At 34.6% G+C, this 19,748-nt stretch overlaps 2 protein-coding genes across 2 annotated transcripts; one reads left to right on the top strand and one right to left on the bottom strand.

Moving 5' to 3' along the window:
- Window positions 1-5,813: 5,813 nt before the first annotated feature.
- Window positions 5,814-12,224, top strand: LOC139509336 (uncharacterized). Its single transcript, XM_071296130.1, has 3 exons — window positions 5,814-5,977; window positions 7,299-9,043; window positions 11,970-12,224. The coding sequence occupies exons 2-3, from the start codon at window positions 7,396-7,398 to the stop codon at window positions 11,978-11,980; spliced, it is 1,659 nt and encodes a 552-aa protein (XP_071152231.1). The 5' UTR covers window positions 5,814-5,977; window positions 7,299-7,395; the 3' UTR covers window positions 11,981-12,224.
- Window positions 12,225-13,395: 1,171 nt separating this feature from the next.
- Window positions 13,396-19,164, bottom strand: LOC139509337 (scavenger receptor cysteine-rich type 1 protein M130-like; the record flags this gene model as incomplete). Its single annotated transcript, XM_071296131.1, is given in 5 exon segments — window positions 13,396-13,601; window positions 14,314-14,443; window positions 16,906-16,974; window positions 17,452-17,534; window positions 19,002-19,164. Coding segments are annotated over 5 exon segments (573 nt in total), but the record flags the coding sequence as incomplete, so codon positions are not given.
- Between the last annotated feature and the right edge of the window lie 584 nt (window positions 19,165-19,748).

The following is a 19,748-nucleotide window of genomic DNA, read 5'->3' as shown; positions in this document are numbered from 1 at the left end:
TTCTTACCACCAGAGACCTGAACACAATTAAAAAACGATTTATTTCAAGGTGCACCGTATACCCCGCGCATTAAAAGCGAATAAGTAACGAATAGGTAACAGGTTATTTACCGAGCGCTGGAACGGGTATATGCGCTCTAATAGGGTCATTTCATCTCTAAGAACACATTCTTACCACCAGAGACCTGAACACAATTAAAAAACGATTTATTTCAAGGTGCAGCGTTTACCCCGCGCATTAAAAGCGAATAGGTAACGAATAGGTAACAGGTTATTTACCGAGCGCTGGAACGGGTATATGCGCTCTAATAGGGTCATTTCATCTCTAAGAACACATTGTTACCACCAGACATGAACACAATTAAAACACGATTTATTTCAAGGTGCAGCGTATACCCCGCGCATTAAAAGCGAATAGGTAACGAATAGGTAACAGGTTATTTACCGAGCGCTGGAACGGGTACATGCGCTCTAATGGGGTCATTTCATCTCTAAGAACACATTGTTACCACCTGAGACATGGACATAATTGAAAATCCTTTTCTAACAGGTGAAACGTATAAAAAAATGTATTATAAGCGAATAGGTAACGAATAGATAACAGGGTATTAACCGAGCGCTGGAACGGGTACATGCGCGCTAATAGGGTCATTTCATCTCTAAGAACACATTCTTACCACCAGGGACCTGAACACAATTAAAAAACGATTTATTTCAAGGTGCACCGTATACCCCGCGCATTAAAAGCGAATAGGTAACGAATAGGTAACAGGTTATTTACCGAGCGCTGGAACGGGTACATGCGCTCTAATGGGGTCATTTCATCTCTAAGAACACATTGTTACCACCTGAGACATGAACACAATTAAAACACGATTTATTTCAAGTTGCAGCGTATACCCCGCGCATTAAAAGCAAATAGGTAACGAATAAGTTACAGGTTATTTACCGAGCGCTGGAACGGGTACATGCGCTCTAATGGGGTCATTTCATCTCTAAGAACACATTGTTACCACCTGAGACATGGACATAATTGAAAATCCTTTTCTAACAGGTGAAACGTATAAAAAAATGTATTATAAGCGAATAGGTAACGAATAGGTAACGAATGGATAACAGGGTATTAACCGAGCGCTGGAACGGGTACATGCGCGCTAATAGGGTCATTTCATCTCTAAGAACACATTCTTACCACCAGAGACCTGAACACAATTAAAAAACGATTTATTTCAAGGTGCACCGTATACCCCGCGCATTAAAAGCGAATAGGTAACGAATAGGTAACAGGTTATTTACCGAGCGCTGGAACGGGTACATGCGCTCTAATGGGGTCATTTCATCTCTAAGAACACATTGTTACCGTCTGAGACCTGGACATAATTGAAAATCCTTTTCTAACAGGTGAAACGTATAAAAAAATGTATTATAAGCGAATAGGTAACGAATAGGTAACGAATAGGTAACAGGGTATTAACCGAGCGCTGGAACGGGTACATGCGCGCTAATAGGGTAATTTCATCTCTAAGAACACATTCTTACCACCAGAGACCTGAACACAATTAAAAAACGATTTATTTCAAGGTGCACCGTATACCCCGCGCATTAAAAGCGAATAAGTAACGAATAGGTAACAGGTTATTTACCGAGCGCTGGAACGGGTACATGCGCTCTAATGGGGTCATTTCATCTCTAAGAACACATTGTTACCATCAGAGATATGAATTTAATTGAAAATCCTTTTCTAAAAGGTGCAACGTACAACAAACGTACTATAAGTGAATAGGTAACGAATAGGTAACGAATAGGTAACAGGGTATTAACCGATCGCTGGAACGAGTACATATGCGCTTATAGGGGTATTTCATCTATAAGAACACATTATTACCACCAGAGAAATAAACACAATTGGAAATCCTTTTCTAAAAGGTGCAACGTACAACAAACTTTTTAAAAGCGAATTAGTAACGAATATTTAACAGGGTATTATCCGACCGCTGGAACGGATACAAATGCATTTATAGAGTTATATCACCTCTAAGAGCCCAAATCTTCCACCAGAGACAACAAAACAATTGAAAATCATGTTTTAAAAGGTGCAACGTAAGATACACGTACTATAAGCGAATTATAAGCGAGTGATGGAACGAATTAAACAAGGTAATAGCATGCTCCGAAACGATGTACACCCTGCTTACATGTTTAACTCTACCACATTATGTAAGTATGTGCCTGTCCCTAGACAAGAGCCTGAAATTAAGTAGTTATCGTTTGTTTTTGTGTTACATATTTCCGTTTATTTTTTTGTATATGAAATACGGCCGTCAGTTTTGTTGTTTGAATTGTATGAGGTTGTCATGTCTGGGCCTTTTATAGGTGACTACACGGTTTGGGCTATGCTCATTGTTGAAGGCCGTGCAGTGAACTATAGTTGATAATTTCTGTGTCATTTTGGTCTAATGTGGAGTGTTGTCTCATTGGTAATCATACCACATCTTCGTTTTTACGCAAGCGCTAACACGGTGATTTCATCCCGTCGAACCAAGATCCATCTTCAAACATACGGACATAAAGCAGTTAAAAGGTAGAACGTATAAAAAACAAGTAAGGAACAAATGCGTATCGAACATGAAGTAAAAGGATCGGTTGAGCACAAACACATATAAATAGGTCATAAAAAGATCATTTTACCTCAACCAATTCAGAACTATTACCATACATAAGACTATTAACAACTAGATTTGTAATTGCTAGCAATAACGGAAGGCACCCCTTCCCCCTATTACCAGGTGAGCGACAGCCATTTTGACAATTCCAAAGTCAAAGAGAGCATCTACAGATGTCTAGTAACATTTTTGCAAAGTTTCATTAAGTTTGAACATTTTGAATTTTTGATATTTTTGCTGTTTCCATGGTTACGGCGGCCATTTTGAAAATTCTAACTTCAAAATCCAACTCTGCCTATGCCAGTTACCATTCCTGTAAAGTTTCATCCAGTTTGCGGAAAATTCTTATTTTTGAAATTTTTGACCTTTTTGCATTGTTTCCATGGTAACAAGACCTATTTTTGAAATTCCAACTCCAATGTTGCTCATCATTACTGTGAAGTTTCATGAAGTTTTGAGCATTTTGAGAATTTTGAAAATTTTGGTGTAGTTTCCATGGCAACATAGTAGTTCCAATGATCGCCAAAATCATCCAACACCTGTATATAGTGGGCACCTACATTGTTTTAAAATATGATGATTCTGAGTTGAAGCATATCCAAACAGTTCACCAAAAACCAAAAGCTCATTTTTTTCACAATTGTGCCGTTTCCATGGTAACGGCAGCCATATTAAACTATTCCATGCCATAATTAAAAAGGGGGAAGGATATTAAAAATCAAATAAGTAACGAATAGGTAACGAATAGGGAATAGGGAATAGGTAACGAATAGGTAACGAATAGGGAATAGGGAATAGGGAACGAATAGGCAACGAATAGGGAATAGGGAATAGGTAACGAATAGGTAACGAATAGGGAATAGGGAATAGGTAACGAATAGGTAACGAATAGGGAATAGGGAATAGGTAACGAATAGGCAACGAATAGGGAATAGGGAATAGGTAACGAATAGGGAATAGGGAATAGGTAACCAACTTGACGCCCATTCAATGAACACATAAGTAAACACAAACATTGACCATTACTTAAACACGACTTGAACAATAAATAGAAATAAAATGAAAGTTTGAACGCGTACAGAAATGTCATAAACACAATACTTTTAATACATTTTGCTTCTAAAAACTTGCACATTATTTCTACTCCTGATTGATCAGTCTTTTTTCTTGCCTCTGAACGTCTTGTGCATGGCAAAGACACAAAAAATGAGAGAGAAAAGTCTTTTCATTGATGAGAAAGTTCCGTATGCTTTCAGAACCTTTTTTTTTTTATTTCTTGATGTAAATTTGTATTGGCATAACATTTTGGAATAATTATTAATCTTTGATTGACCTCACTTGATTATCTTATTAGTTTTGTTAACCCAACTAGAATCAGGGTAATCCGATCAACAGCTTAACCCTTACCAAAGATAGGCATTCGTTTGGTGGTGCTAGGTGTTTAAATTCGCGACACGTTCGGTCAAAATCCGATGCATGGTATTAAGACAGTGCCACGCTCTTTTCACATTAAAACGTAACAAAAGTCTATTAGGGTTCATAAGGTGATCTATAGTAAGGCTAGATTTCTTTTTCGATCTAATATACCCTCATTTTCCAATGGCATTAACCTTCAAGTTCATACCAGTTACCCATATTACAGGTAAGGTCTATTGTAGTTATTGTTAATCAGTTCTTATCCTAAACATCCATGAAATATTTGCAACTGGACGAAAAGCAAATAGTTAGTTCTCATTCTGATCGTTTATGAAATATTTGCCGCTTGAGGAAAAGCAAATAAATAGTTCTCTCATGAACATTAAAGAAATATTTGCCACTGGACGGAGAGCAAACAAGAAGTTTTCATCTGAACATTTATGAAATATTTGCCACTGGAAGAAAGCAAACAATTAGTTCTCATGCTGAACTTTAAAGAAATATTTACAACTGGACGGAAAGCAAACAATATCATCCTGAACATTTATGAAATATTTGCCACTGGACGAAAAGCAAACAAAAAGTTCTCATCCTGAATATTTATGAAATTTTTGCCACTGGACGGAAACCAAACAATCAGTTATCATCCTGAACATTTATGAAATATTTGTCCCTGGACGAAAAACAAACAGTTTGTTCTCATGATCCTGAACATTTGTGAAATATTTGCCACTGGACGAAAAAAAAAAGAATATCGACATGTTACTGTGCTATATACAACTAACAAAGACATAAATAATGCTTGGTACTTTAGGTTCTGAAATTTTTGTATAGTAAAGAAACATGTTGATTTTAGATAATATTCCAATAACCTTATATATATACATGATCTCATCGTTTTTTATGTTGAGGTAATGAATGAAATTATTTATAAATTCGCCCTATTGTGTTATTTTCCCGGTCCCTACTAAGATCACATTTCGACTAAACGGACGTCTACGCCCTTTTGAATGTTGGTGTGCTCCTGATCAGATGGTCAATTCCACAATTCAATCAAATGCGCCATTTTAAGTTTCGCAAAATATAATAGACTCTATTGAAAATAATTAAAAAAACAATTGTAGGGGAATATTATTAATAAGAAGAAGAACACAATAGTCATTGAAAGATATATGGCCTAAAATTATGAATCAATCGATCAAATCAAGTCTTGAATATGAACATGATTTCAAGTGAACAATAATAATTGCAAACAAACTTGAAGAATAAAAATATCAAAGTCTATATACAAATACCAGGACAATGAAATTTTGAATATATTGTTGTTAAGATGTAAAATTTTCAATCAAACACTTTAATTAAAGATTATTGCTTTTCGTCACAATTTTCAATTCAAGTACATAAAAGTTATTATAAACGATGCAGGGTTGGATGATCTTTGCTTATAGATACCAATATAAACATTCGTTTTGTACAAAAGAAGTGTATTCATAAGGATGTGAAAGGAAATCATGTCATCATATATAATGCATGGGGTACCTTTAGGGTAATTCAATTTTATTTATAAAATATAATCATTAAAATTTTAAGATATAACAAAAAATAATTATAATTTTTAAAATATTGAATGGTCATATTAAGTTGAAATCTCTTTGAAATATATTTTTTCTTATTTGTCATAATATAAATTTTCCAAATAATTCTTGAATTTATGTAGCCCCCATTTTCTTTTATAATTCTTTTAAGTTAATTCGCCTGAAACGTGGTTTATTTTAGTTCATGCAGTGACGTATGTGTCTTTGTGATAAATATTTAGGAGTAAATCATAAATATTTTTGACGAACATTTTAAGGAACATTTTATCCCACATCGGTTGCTGAAAAAATCGTCGTTTTGCGGTAAGCTAAAACATTAAGGCTATTAAATAGATGTAAAAAAATGAAAATGAAAAAAAAAGAATGATACCTAAATTTCTGATAATTATTGTTTTGATCGAGATAAAAAAAAATGCAACAAAAGAATGGTTTAAAATGTATATTGTTGACGATGTTTCAATCTTAAAAGAGAGGTTTCTTTTCTATGAAATTTCTATAAACAATCTTTGCATATTTTATAAGGTACTCGTATTAATCAATATGTTTAAGAAAAAAACTATGACATTATGCAGTATGTATTTAAGTTACGTGTATCTTGAAAAGGGAAATGTACATGGTTTTATTTTTATGTTTTCCCTTTTCAACAAATATTTCATTGATGCGTTTTCTGTATCACAAGTGGTTAGTCTTCCCTTTCTTTTTTTCATAGTGAAGGTCTTAAACGATTTAAGTGCCAGCAATGTGTCAGCAACATTGTATTCATAGTAAAGGGTATCAACGATGTAGGTGGCATCATCATGACCGCAACTTGTTTCATAGTGAAAGGAATAAAACGATTCAGGTGGCATTACTATGTTCGTAATATTTAATTTGTTCATATTGAAGGTTATAAACGATTCAGGTGGCATCAATATGTCCGCAATCTTTTTTTATTCGTTTTGAAAGTAATAAACGAAGAAGTTATCTTAACTTATGAGGGTATAAGAGACAAGTGCGAGACAAGCTTAGAATGATGATATATTACCATCGGGTATTTACAGTCTGCCAGTATAGTGATTTCAACTAAGTGCTAGGATAAAAATGAAAATACCATTATATTTTATGTGTCGGCAGTGCTTTGTCCAAAGACTTTAGAGGTATTGTGGACTTTAACGGTACCACAGTGCCTTCCTGTCTTTACCATATCATCGTCAGGATTGTTCAAAGAAAATAAATTTAAAGCCACACAGAAAATCAATAATATTTTCAGAACGCGATAAAAAAAAAACAGTGACAGTTACAGTTTCTAAAATATACTAGTCTATAATCGTTTTAATAATTCTGTTCAAAATAATTAGGCAATTCTGCTGAAACACGTCGATGAAATGGGCCCGATGTGTCATCTGGACAAGGGAGCAAGCGTTGAAAAGTTATTTTCGTTTTTTTTTCTTAATTGACAGCTTCTATGAACTGTTATTATGTATCTCTGGCCAGTGTTTTAATTCTATCCAAGATGTGACGAGGAAAATTGGTCGGAAAAAACTTCGTCTTTAAATGCATCAAACACCAAAAAAAATCAATTTTGTATCGAGATATACGATTCATGCTTGATATTAATAATATTTTTTTCGAATTCTGTTTTCAGATCAACTAGGATAAGCAACACCAAAAGAGTGCAGATATATTTTCTATCAATCTATTGTAATTTTGGAGACTTATTAAAATAGGATAGTTAAATCATAATGTTTTACTCAAAATCACACTTCAACACGACACCGGGTGATTATAAAATACATTCTTACGACAAGGTTCATGATTATAACCATGTTCACGACTATAATCATATTCATGGTTATGATAAAATACACGAATATGACAAAATTCACAAATATGACAAGATACGAGAATACGAATATCACGAATATAAACCTACGAAAACAGAACAGAGGAAACCACGACCAATTATTGAAAGACCAGCTGCGCAACCCGTAAAACGGAAACGGAAGTCAAGATTAGAATGGCCGGACAAACCAATTTATACACATACATTTAGACCGTATGAATATATTCCTCCGCCTCAAATTCGAAACTATGAATATAAAGAATATCAGATGGACAAAGATTATTACATTAATAGAAAATTAGTACCGTATAAAGGCAGTGTTGATTATAAATTAACTCCAGAAAACTATTATCCGTTCAGATACCGTAGAGGAAAACAAAAAAGAGAAGATTTTAATAATAACGAAGACATGAAAAGGGAAGCAAGTTTAAGAGATATAGATTTTAAAGAACCGATTTATAAACCAGAAACACGACGTGAGGTAAAGCTTCCAACTAAGTACGTTTATTTACCAAAGGCACTTCGGAAAACGCAAGCAAAAGCAAAACCCCCAACACCAGTTTATAAACCAGAAGTACGCAAACAGGAAGTTCTGCCTACTGCATTCGTTTTCGGACCTGCTATTACCAAAAAGGCTGAGATAAAGCCACAAACACCAGTGTATCAAATAGAAGAACGCCAAGAGGAAATTCTTCCGAATGCATTCATGTTTGCTCCTATTGTTATTGCAAAATCTCAAACTCCGATATATCAACCTGAGGAACGTCAGGAAACTGTTTTACCATCAGCTTACGTCATAGCACCAAGGGCGGTGCAAAAGATCGAATCACCAACACCTGAAAAATCACCTAGTCCTGAAATAGTAACACAAACTGCAGCTGTGGCAGCAGTCAGACGTGCTTCTCCAGTACACAATCCAAGTCCTGTTAGGAGGATTTATACTCCTATAGGGTCTAGGTCGCCTTCTCCAGATCTGCCTCCAGTTGGTGCCGTCATTGCAGGAGGTATAATTGGAGCAGCTGTAGTCAGTAATAAATCTGTTAAAAAGGAACCAGAAGAAATACCAAAACAGGCTACTCCAAAACCACCATCCCCCGAGCGCCAACGATCAGCCTCGATACAAAATGTCGTGGTTGCAGCGGCAGTTGTAGGCACCAAGTCACCCATTCCTGAGCCAATATCAAAACCAACACCAAAACCATCAACACCCCAACCACTTCCTGTGCAACCGGCACCAGCACATAAAGCAGTTGCGGTAGCTGCATCAGACCCCGCTAGGAGCGCAGCAGCAAAAGTTGAATCTCCTAAACCAGAAAGAGCGCCAACACCAGCAGTAGAAGCAAGTGATGCCCCAGTAGCTAAGGCGGGAGTGGTTGCTGCAGCATCGGTTCCTGCTTTATCGAAACCGGCACCGCAGCCTAAAACTCCGAATGCACCAAATGATCAGTATAACGAGGAACCTTCCACCTGGTCTCCTGTTCCGAATAGAAAGAGAGGTCTACCTCCAGAAATTATTGCGACAATTGAGGCATATGACAGAGCGCATGGTTAGTATAACGCATAAGACTTTACATTCAGTGCATACACATGCATACAGTGCTAAGGGAGCAACCATTTAAAGAAAAGGCAGAGGGGGTCAGACGCTATCAATCAAATAATGTTTCAAAATTTTACACTATAAGGTATGAAGAAAATCTTTTTTTTGGTCATTAGTCTGCTTGACCACAATGTGATTTTGTCATACTCTATTGATAAATAGTAAAATGTGTTCGTTTCCTGTTTATAAAGACATACTTATATGGATTTGAACACTCATATATACCGGTATGATCCAGATTTTGTATATGTCATTAGAATATTTGATTTGAAAAGATGTCACCTATAAATAATCTTTAGTTCTCATAAAATAAGCCCATGGTTCGTCTGCAATCTATTGTCCCATTCGTGTCAAACAAACTGTTCACCAAAAACGTGAATGAAGATTGAATTTTAAATGTTCATCAAAAGAATATTATTTTTACATATTAAAATTCTATTTTTAATATCGATTGACGTGTGACTGATTTCCAAATATTTTTTTAAAACTTTTATAGGTTATGGTTTATACTATAAATAATATGTATTTAAAACATAAGTTATATAAGATAAGATAAACTCGGTTTAACTGCAATTCGTAGTCTGTTCGTCCTGCAAACCGTTTTTCCACAGTAATAGCGAAACTAGATTACTTGCTGTTTAACAGCTATGCAGTTGTGTAGCATGTAGCATGTATTTTTTTTTATCTTTTAAACACCTTCTTACCCTCTCTATCTATCCCATTCATTATGCTAGTCAGTAGGAGTTTTTGTAAAGAGGCAAAAGATGCTAAACCAGTTTAAAAAGATGAGATCAAGCAGATTAAAGACTATACTATAACCATACACTAAAAGTTGCATTTCTGTAAATATTGACAATGGAATTTCCCTTAGGAACTCCTTTTACGGCTAAAACTGTACCACTTTTACTATGAAGTTTTGATAAATATCTTATCCTAGAATTGAAAGTTCATATGCACTACAATTTTAATCAAAGGTCAAAATATAGGGCTGTGCGGCATATTTTCAACGTTTATATGCCCTGAACTTTTCTGAGTTTAAACTAACACTAATTTTCTTAACTACCCCTACCTCGAATGAAGGGTTACCACAGATTTCAATGTAAACAATATGCACGTGTATACATACAAATGTATTTACTGGTAACATTCCCAAGTTATGTTTATGAGATGGAACACAGAGAGCATAACTGGGAACCAGTATGTAAACAAAATTAATTTTCTATGAATATTCTAAATCTCCCCAAAAGAGGCGTAGTTTGAGAAACAGCTGAATTTACAAAGTACAAGCTACATGTATAGTCCTGAAAATGCATGAAATATTTGCCACTGGACGTTAAGCAACCAACACACAAAATATAAGTCATTGATATCAGGACTTACAAGATAAAATGAATATATAGTAGCTAATTGTATACTGTACCAATTTAGGGTGGCCCATTTAACTATAAAAGTTCAACTCAAGATGATATGCAATAATTATATATCAATATACTAAATAAATAAATGATTGGGAATACGTTAAAGTAATAAAAAGTCAAGAGAATTTCAGAACGCAATTTGGTTCCGAACAATATCTATCACGCTTTGTGCATGCAGACTCCACGCGGCCTTCACGTGATTTTACTATTTTTAGAATAATTGCATAGTAACCAAATGCACTAGATTCAACCTTTACTAATTATGCAACATTTTCGAATAATTCTCTAGAAAATATTTCAATAGGTTCTAAAATTTATATTGTAAATATACACACTGCAGTTATTAATAGATAAATAAAAAAATAACTTGTACCCTTTAATACATCCAATCACAGCGTTCTTAAGTTGACTTCCTACGCCCTGTCTAAACTGGACCCCTGTTGTGTTCACTTATCGCTACACTGACAACAGGTATGGCCTAAATCCCGTGGTCAGAATTTTGACCACGGGATTTAATAATTCGACGAGACTAGTACATCATGGGCTATGTTTAATTATGTATTATACTGATAGCAAATCAAAGAAAAATTAGCACATTTATTACCCTACTGAGTTCTAAAGGGAACAAAAGATACCGGCTCAGTTTATCAAGAACATGTTAACTGCTACTACCATGGGGTTAATTAACAGATACTTGTTTATTTTGCGGCATCGCAGTATTAACATTTGAGGTCAATTTCCTATCACTTTAATTGGCCAATTTTATTAGCGAATCGTTGAATTTGTAAGACTCGTCCAATTAATGCCAATGTGACAATACCTCCAACCCGTTCCTTCGGTGCGAAGCTATAGATAGAACGGCGGACCAGTTTACGCCCTGTCCTGGGTACACAAAAGGCCAACCTAATGCTGGGAAAATGTAATACTACCGTTTTCCCTATACATCAAACATCATGAAATTGAATATTTTGTCCAGAACTATACGAATGAAAATTATAATAGATCCAAATTTTATTCAGATTGTACTATAAAGAAACCAAAGTTTTTTTTTCCGATTTATTTACATAAACTTATTAAATTAGCTGCAGCATTACTATTATATGTAGACCTTCATTACATAAAACAATGGAAATAACATTGTATATTGATATAAACGATAAAACTTGTTAAAGTATAAATAAATCAACAAAACCAATAGTAACAGTAACTATATAAGATTCTTTCTTAAAATCATTAATTACATGCATGTTCGATATGAGCCAAGACTCCGTGTTAAAGATCGTTCTTTTATTATTATTATTGTTAATTTTTCAGACATTGACTTAGATTGAGAGTTGTCTCATTGGCACTCGTACCACATCTTTTTATACAAATATGCATAAAGATTTATTAAAATCTACATATACCACTCTTTTAATCCTACATTTATATTAACATTTATGTTTACATTTTTTTCAGGCAAAACATGAGGACAACAGACAAATTAACAAGTTTTGTTAAGCTGTTTAATTGACGACGACGCATGTCAGAAAAAAAAGCAATTCTGCCCCCTCCACAGATTGTGAATGGTAGCAAAGGCCTACGAGAAACCCTAGAATTGGGTTTTGAAATTACATTTGAATTTGAAATCATAATTCCATAACTTGCTCGTCTTGCCATGGTGTTATATAAATATTATTTTGCACTAATAATGATGATGAATAAAAAATAAAATATTGATTGAATGAATTACTGACAGTTTGAGTATAGAAAACGGAGTTAATATGTATAATCATAAAATAACTTAAGTATATTTTTGGTGTAAAAACAATGCAACATTCGTAACGATGTTTGATAAAGCTGTACTACATAAAATTGAGAACCGAAATGGGGAACAGCCGAATACCACCAATGGAGGAGTCTTTCATCTGTCCCCGAAACAAATATGTATACTAGTTCAGTGATAATGGACGTCATACTAAACTCCGAATTAAACACAAGAAACTAAAATAAAAAATCATACAATACTAACAAAGGCCAGAGGCTTCTGACTTGGGACAGACGCAAAAATGCGGCGAGATTAAACATGTTTTTTGAGATCTCAACCCCCCCCCACCCCCCCCTGTACTTCTAGACAATTATATAATACATTGATTGATCAATCAGTTGTTAGTGTTTAACACAACTTTCAGAATAATTGGCTAAATCGTGGCGGTCAGTTCTTATTGTTAAAGTTTTTTTATATGTAGAACCATGAAAAAAACTTAGAACTAATTACAACAGGTTCTGTTGAACATGCAGATTGCGCAAAGTTAATCATTATAACTATGAGAGTTTAAAACTTACAAATACATTTTATGAAAAAGCTTTGACCGGAACACTATAAAACTAGTAGTATGGCACAAGAGAAAGACATCATAAATGTTCTGTCCTGCATTTTTTTAGTTTATCCTGACTTTTTTACCTAAATTGTCGTCCTGACTTTTTTCTTTGCAAGTGTCTCATCCTGCCTATTTTTTTCAAATTTCATCCTAGCCCCCCCCCCCCCCCCCCCCCCTATAAAAATCGAATGGTAGCTCCCTAAATGGGATACCAATAGGATATTCAAACTCAAAAGTCGAAAACAAACTGACAATGGCATGGTTAACAAACGACCAAACAACAGAATACAAAACACATGGAAAACTATGACCAGAGGAACCCCACCAAAAACTGTCAGTACCTCATACTACATACTACGGAAGGGTAAGCAGCGCCTGGTCCTTCTCCTGTTTCAATTTGGGAAGTGTAGAACAATTCCATAAAATATAATGGTGACACGAGCATTGCTTTCATATCGAAAGGTATATATATTATTTTACTAATTTAAAACATTTCAAACAGTAAGGAAAATCATAAGCATGAATGTTTTATTTAAAATTTTATTCCAAATACAAGTATATATTTAAGTAAATATAAAGTCTAACCAGACGCCCAATCTAACTTATGTACACAAACCGCAATGTTTTGGGCAATATAACTTAGCTGCCTGTGCGTTTGCACAAATATTAAGTGTGTCTAGTTGGTTACAGTCAATTCCAACTTTGTCTGCGCATGATCCGGTACTGTGACCTGTAAAGATATAAAGCACACGCGTGTAACATTAGATAGTGTATAATAATTCATTTAATTTATTTCATAACTATGTTATGTTTAAACTATATGTATATAATCAGTAAGTCAGTACTTTGATAATAGTTGCTACAATACAGAAATTACTGATGGAATGGGTTAAGGATTTTATTTCTGTCACTGGTTTTAATATCCATAATCCATTCCTTCAATAATGTCTGTATTGCAGCAAATATAAATTAAAGTACTGAAGTACTGAACATCGGATGAGATATTTTTCCGCATGCGTTAATTAAAACACACTTTTTCTGTACGTGTGCTTAGATATATATTGCTAACGACAAAACATTTTCATATAATTAATTTATGTTTTAAAAAAATATTTTTAAAAGTATCCATTGAAAAAATGAACTCATAACAAGCGACAAGTAATGTTATTTTGCACTCGATAATATTGGCGTATTTATTGTGTTTATATCGGTTACAACCCAACACGAAAGTTGCGTAATGGAAATCTAGGCGACAGCAGTACACCGGTATGCCCTCACGATCATCCGATGAAAAAATTGATTGAACGAAAACAATGTACGTTTTTATGTTTGTTTGTTTCTATGTTTGTTTGTATGTTAGTTTTTGAGTTGTTTTGGGGTTTATTCGAGAGCGGGTATTAGCTGGCTACTTATTGAAAATGTGAACTAGTTTTATTATATACCTTGTGCATTTGGGTCGAAGTCTAACAACATCTTGTTACATAATGGAGTATCACAACACTTCACTCGTACAGTTTGAGCCTGTCGTTTTCTCCCAACTATAGTACCACCGCTAGCAATGGCGTCGCATACCTATAAATAAAAATCACACAACACATATAACGACATATGAGGGTGTGGATGGAAGGTTTAAAGAATACACAGCTACTTTTGCATAGGTACTATTTCTGTACTAAAAATTTGTAGTACTGGAAAGCTACTTTTAATATTCAGTACTATTTTAATTGTTACTCTAAAATTATTGTAATATTTAGGTGCCTGTATTTTACAGTACTTTATTTGTACTTGAAATTTAGGTACTACAGTTTTTTGTTACTACCGTTACATTTTCAGCATTTTGAAAGTTTTTCTATTTCAAATCTCTCAAAGTTATGATTTTCAAACATGGAATATTGTATTATTTCTGTACCAAAATATTTAGTACAAATCAAGTACTGTAAAATACAAGTACCTAAATATTACAATAGTTTTAAAGTAAAGAAACAGTACTAAATATTAAAAGTAAATTTCCAGTACTGCAGTTTTTAGTACGGAAATAGTACCTATGCAAAAGTAGCTGTGCAGAATGTAGTCCGAGATTACCCTGACGTCCAACGGCTGTTTTGCCAAACAAGCTGGGGCCGTGGGACGTCAGAGCTCGTCCCATATCAAAAAGTGGATATTTGCCCACCCAAAATAGATGCGCTGCTTCGTCGCTTCTGGTGCCGACTGACGGCCTTGGAATTATATAAATCGGGCATCAATGTGTTCATTTTTCATTTATCTTTTCATTTATGTAAGTTTCACTTACCTGCCAACCTTTATTTTCTCATTATTAGACAGTTTTCACAGTGACCCATCGATTTCGGCATTTTGACTTTCACTTTCAAATGGACGTCAAGTTACGAGAGAGTTCGTGGTCTCGAGACTCAAAATATGCAAATATTTATATTTTTTCACCTCCTTTAAATAGGAGATCGATGATTAACATTTAGTAGCCAACCATGATTTTTACCTCCTTTACAGGAGATAGGTATGAAGCATTTAGTTCTGACCACGTAACAATCGGAAGCTCTCGGACATTTAGATAACTTGCATCGTAAATGAACGAGGTGTTACATTATGGTCATTTGCATAAATCATCATTGTTTTCTCGTGGTCACGTGATAATCTTTAAAATGAAAGGCAAAATGCCGAAATCGATGGGTCACTGTGAAAACTGTCTAATGATGAGAAAATAAAGGTTGGAAGGTAGGTGACACTTACATAAATGAAGAGATAAATGAAAAATTAACAGATTGATGCCCGATTTATATAATTCCAAGACCGTCAGTCGGCACCAAAAGCGACGAAGCAGCGCATCTATTTTCGGTGGGCAAATATCCACTTTTTGATATGGGACGAGCTCTGACGTCCCACGGCCCCAGCTTGTCTGGCAAAACAGCCGTTGGACGTCAGACGTAATCTCGGACTATGAAGAATGTAATGAACACAAAATATAAAGAATAGAGAAAAACGGACCCAAGAATAGAAAATAATGAGGTGGTAAAATATAGAGAATGGTGAATAATGGACAAAAACAGTAAATAAAAGAGAAAAATATTAATAAAGAAATGAAGCCCCCCCCCCCATCTTGACCCTACTGTATGAACTTTGTGGACTGTTTTGTTTATATTATTATCTTTTCTCCTTTTTAACTATGGTGTTGTCTTTTTTATTAGGATTTGTGGTTTTTCTCTTGATTTTTTTTTTATATAAACCACCAAAAAAACAATACAAAAAAAAAATCGCTTTATAAAATTGTGTACACATTGGCTTGTCTTCGAGACGTGTGCTTGCACACACTTTCATGCAGCACAATATTTGGAGTAAATAGCTTACAAATTATATTTTCAAGACAATTTATCATCATGCATGTGATTTTACAAGAAATATCATTTTGAATAACTTGATAAAAAAAATCACCAAAGTGAGGATAGCACTTTTTAAAGCGACTTTGTAAAAATAAAGAAGAACAAGTATTGAAGAATTAAGAGTTCTTGCGTTAACATGTTTGTACATCATTCCTCTGAATAAACTCAATTAATGGATTAAAATAAGAGTTTGTAACATATTCATGTAAGCGATGTTAAGACAATAGAGAGAGCAAATCTATTCTTATAAAAATAAAGGAAGATGTGGTATGAGTGCCAATGAGACAACTCTCCATCCAAGTAACAATTTATAAAAGTAAACCATTATAAGTTAAAGTACGGCCTTCAACAAGGTGCCTTAACTCTCACCGAACAGCAACGGAAGCTATAAAGGGACCTAAAAATTACTAGTGTATAACCATTCAAAGGGGAAACCGGTATATCTATGTAAACACGAGAAACGAGAAACACGTATGAACTACATAAACAGTTGACAACTACTGTACATCAGATTCCTGACCTAGGACATGTGCAAACATTTGCAGCGGGATTAAACGTTTAAAGGTACTAAACCTTCTCCCTTTTCCGAAACAATAGTATAACATCATAACATATAGTATATTAGTCGTTTTTATAACTTACCAATTTACTCTGACATGTCAATGAATATCTTGTTAATCCATCAACGATATAAGATGCTTCTTCACAAGACTGAAAAATAAATATACAACTATGTTATTTTCTAATGCTAAAATAAAGGTCGCATCTCCATCAGGCAAATATAACAGCAAATAATTAGCCGATTCAGAATCTAAAGGACTATGGGTAATTTCATTGTTCGTACACCAAAATGAAAATAACGTTACGGCATTGGTTGTATTGTCATTGTTTTGGATGATTTCAACCAATCACTACGTTTTGGTGTACACTTCTGAAAATATTACCCAGAATTCATTAGATTCTGAAACAGCCAATTGAACTGCGACAATTTGTGTTTCATTCTTTCAAAGTTTTGACTTGAGTTCACAAGATAAATACTATTCCAGAAACATTTCTTGCGTGCACAAACAGACCAACTAACGGACGAACGAACGGACGAACGAACGGACTCACAGACCAGAAAAAAAATGGCAATAAATGGGGCATAAAAAAATTCGGTAAGTTGCGGTATTTTTGAAAATGACTCACCTCTCCAGCTGCGCATTGCATGGTTTCTTTACAGTCGGTGGGTTTATCTAAACCATCACAATGGTAGCAGGTTATACCATGGGCTACAAAAGAAATAGTGCACCAATTATATTAATATCTACTTAATATGCGATTGTTTGTTTCATAATTTGATTGAAGACACCAATATACGTAATTTCATCAGCGCTTTAGGGTCAAGAGAAAATTAATGTTAGGAATTATAAATTTACAGTATAAAGAAACTAAAATTAAAATAATACAAGACTAACAAAGACCAGAGGCTCCTGACTTGGGACAGGTGCAAAAATGCGGCGGGGTTAAACATGTTTGTGAGATCTCAACCCTCCCCCTATACCTCTAACCAATGTAGAAAAGTAAACGCATAACAATACGCACATTAAAATTCAGTTCAAGAGAAGTCCGAGTCTGATGTCAGAAGATGTAACAAAAGAAAACAAACAAAATGACAATAATACATAAATAACAACAGTATACTTGTATTTCTTTGTACGTGTATCATATTTCTAGTCTTTCCATATTATTCAAGAATGTTGTGCAAATGAATATTATCAATTAGAGGTCCTTCATTTAACATGACTAAAGTCAAAACTGAATTACAACAAATTAAGCAGACTTTTAACTCCTCTGAAAAACATTGAAACAAAGAATAACAAAAACGAACATATGATCCAGTTGACCTGAATGGTTCAAATATGAACAGTTGTTGTTGTTTGTCTGAATATTCTACAAAAATGAGTTGTGATAACGAAACTCGCACGTGGTAGGTGCTTTCGACACCATTATTTATTGAATAGAATTATCAGTTTCTTAACAAAGGTCCGTGGTTCCCTCCGAACAACCCTCTACCAATAACGGAAAACGTGACGACATGACAATATAAAAAAAGAAAATGTGGCATGATTGCCAATAAGACAACTCTCCACAAGAGACCAAATTGACACAGAAATTAACAACTATAGGTCACGGCACGGCCTTAAACAATGATCAAAGCCCATACCGCATAGTCAGCTATAAAACGCCCCGAAATGACTATGAAAAACAATTCAAACGAGAAAAACCAACGGCCTAATTTATGTACAACAAGAATGTGTCCCCAGTACACGGATCCTATCCATCCGCACTATCATTTTCTATGTTCAATGGACCGTGAAAATTTGGCATTCAAATTAGAAAGATCATATCATAAGGAACATGTGTACTAAGTTTCAAGTTGATTGGACTTCAACTTCATCAAAAACTACCTCGACAAAAAACTTAAACCTGAAGCGGGACAAACGGACGGACGAACGAACGAACAGATTGTGTAAGGAATGAACGGACGTCACGACGAACGAACATACGCACGGACTAGAAAACATAATGCCCATAAATGGGGCATAAAAAATGAACGAAAAACAAATATGTAACACATAAACAAACGATTTACAGATTTACCGGCTCCTGACTTGGGACAGGTGCACATACATATATTGCTTAAAGTGGTATTAAACACCAACAATCAGCAATCAATCAACCTCACACTGCCTTACCTCTACATTGTATGACAACATCCTGGTTATGTGTACAGTGGTTAGAACCCCATCTGTCGTGACTACATTGGTCGAGGGAGGTCTCGTTTCCTTGGCATTGCACGTGGTCCATCCAGATTGGCATAGAGCTATTGGTTGTGGCAGATCCGACGGATGTCGTCTGCTTTATAACTGGTGTATCACTGTCAAAAAATAGACTCTCAATTTTAATGCTTTGAGTTACTTATATTGATTGACGGTTTATAGAATTTACAAAGAAACATCTCCTCTCAATTTGAAACCTTTTTAAGACGGCCCTTTAAGACTTACGTTGTGTACATAATAGTATGTTTCTTTTCATCTTAAAATCCGTAATTTGACCTATAATGGTTTACTTTTACAAATTGTTATTTGGATGGAGAGTTGTCTCATTGGTACTCATACCACATCTTCTTATATCTAGTTATTTCCCTTTAAAAACTCATTTGAAACATTTTTATGAATTGCGTTGTTTGTGAAATTATCGTATTTTTCTTTTCATCTTAAAAAATGTATTTCATATGTATTGGTGTTTCGTAAAACTAAAGAAAGGTACACTTTTGAATTTATACTATGCTCCCTAATTAGTATAGTTTCTCCTGCACAGAATTGAGCATTGAGGATACGTAAAGCAAATATGGTATGAACTTTGAACAAATTCTAAATAATCAAATACATTTTTGAAAGGAACATATGTTGTTGGAAAAGCATAATTGTGCGTAGATGTAT

Source organism: Mytilus edulis, unplaced genomic scaffold, assembly GCF_963676685.1.
Source record: "Mytilus edulis unplaced genomic scaffold, xbMytEdul2.2 SCAFFOLD_1929, whole genome shotgun sequence".
In the NCBI taxonomy this organism is placed as follows: domain Eukaryota; kingdom Metazoa; phylum Mollusca; class Bivalvia; order Mytilida; family Mytilidae; genus Mytilus; species Mytilus edulis.
The sequence above is the reverse complement of the archived record's forward strand: the minus strand, read 5'-3'. Positions and strand labels throughout refer to the sequence as shown.

Coding starts and splice junctions, on each gene's coding strand:
- LOC139509336 (XM_071296130.1), top strand. CDS start 7,396: ATGTTTTACTCAAAATCACACTTCAACACGACACCGGGTGATTATAAA.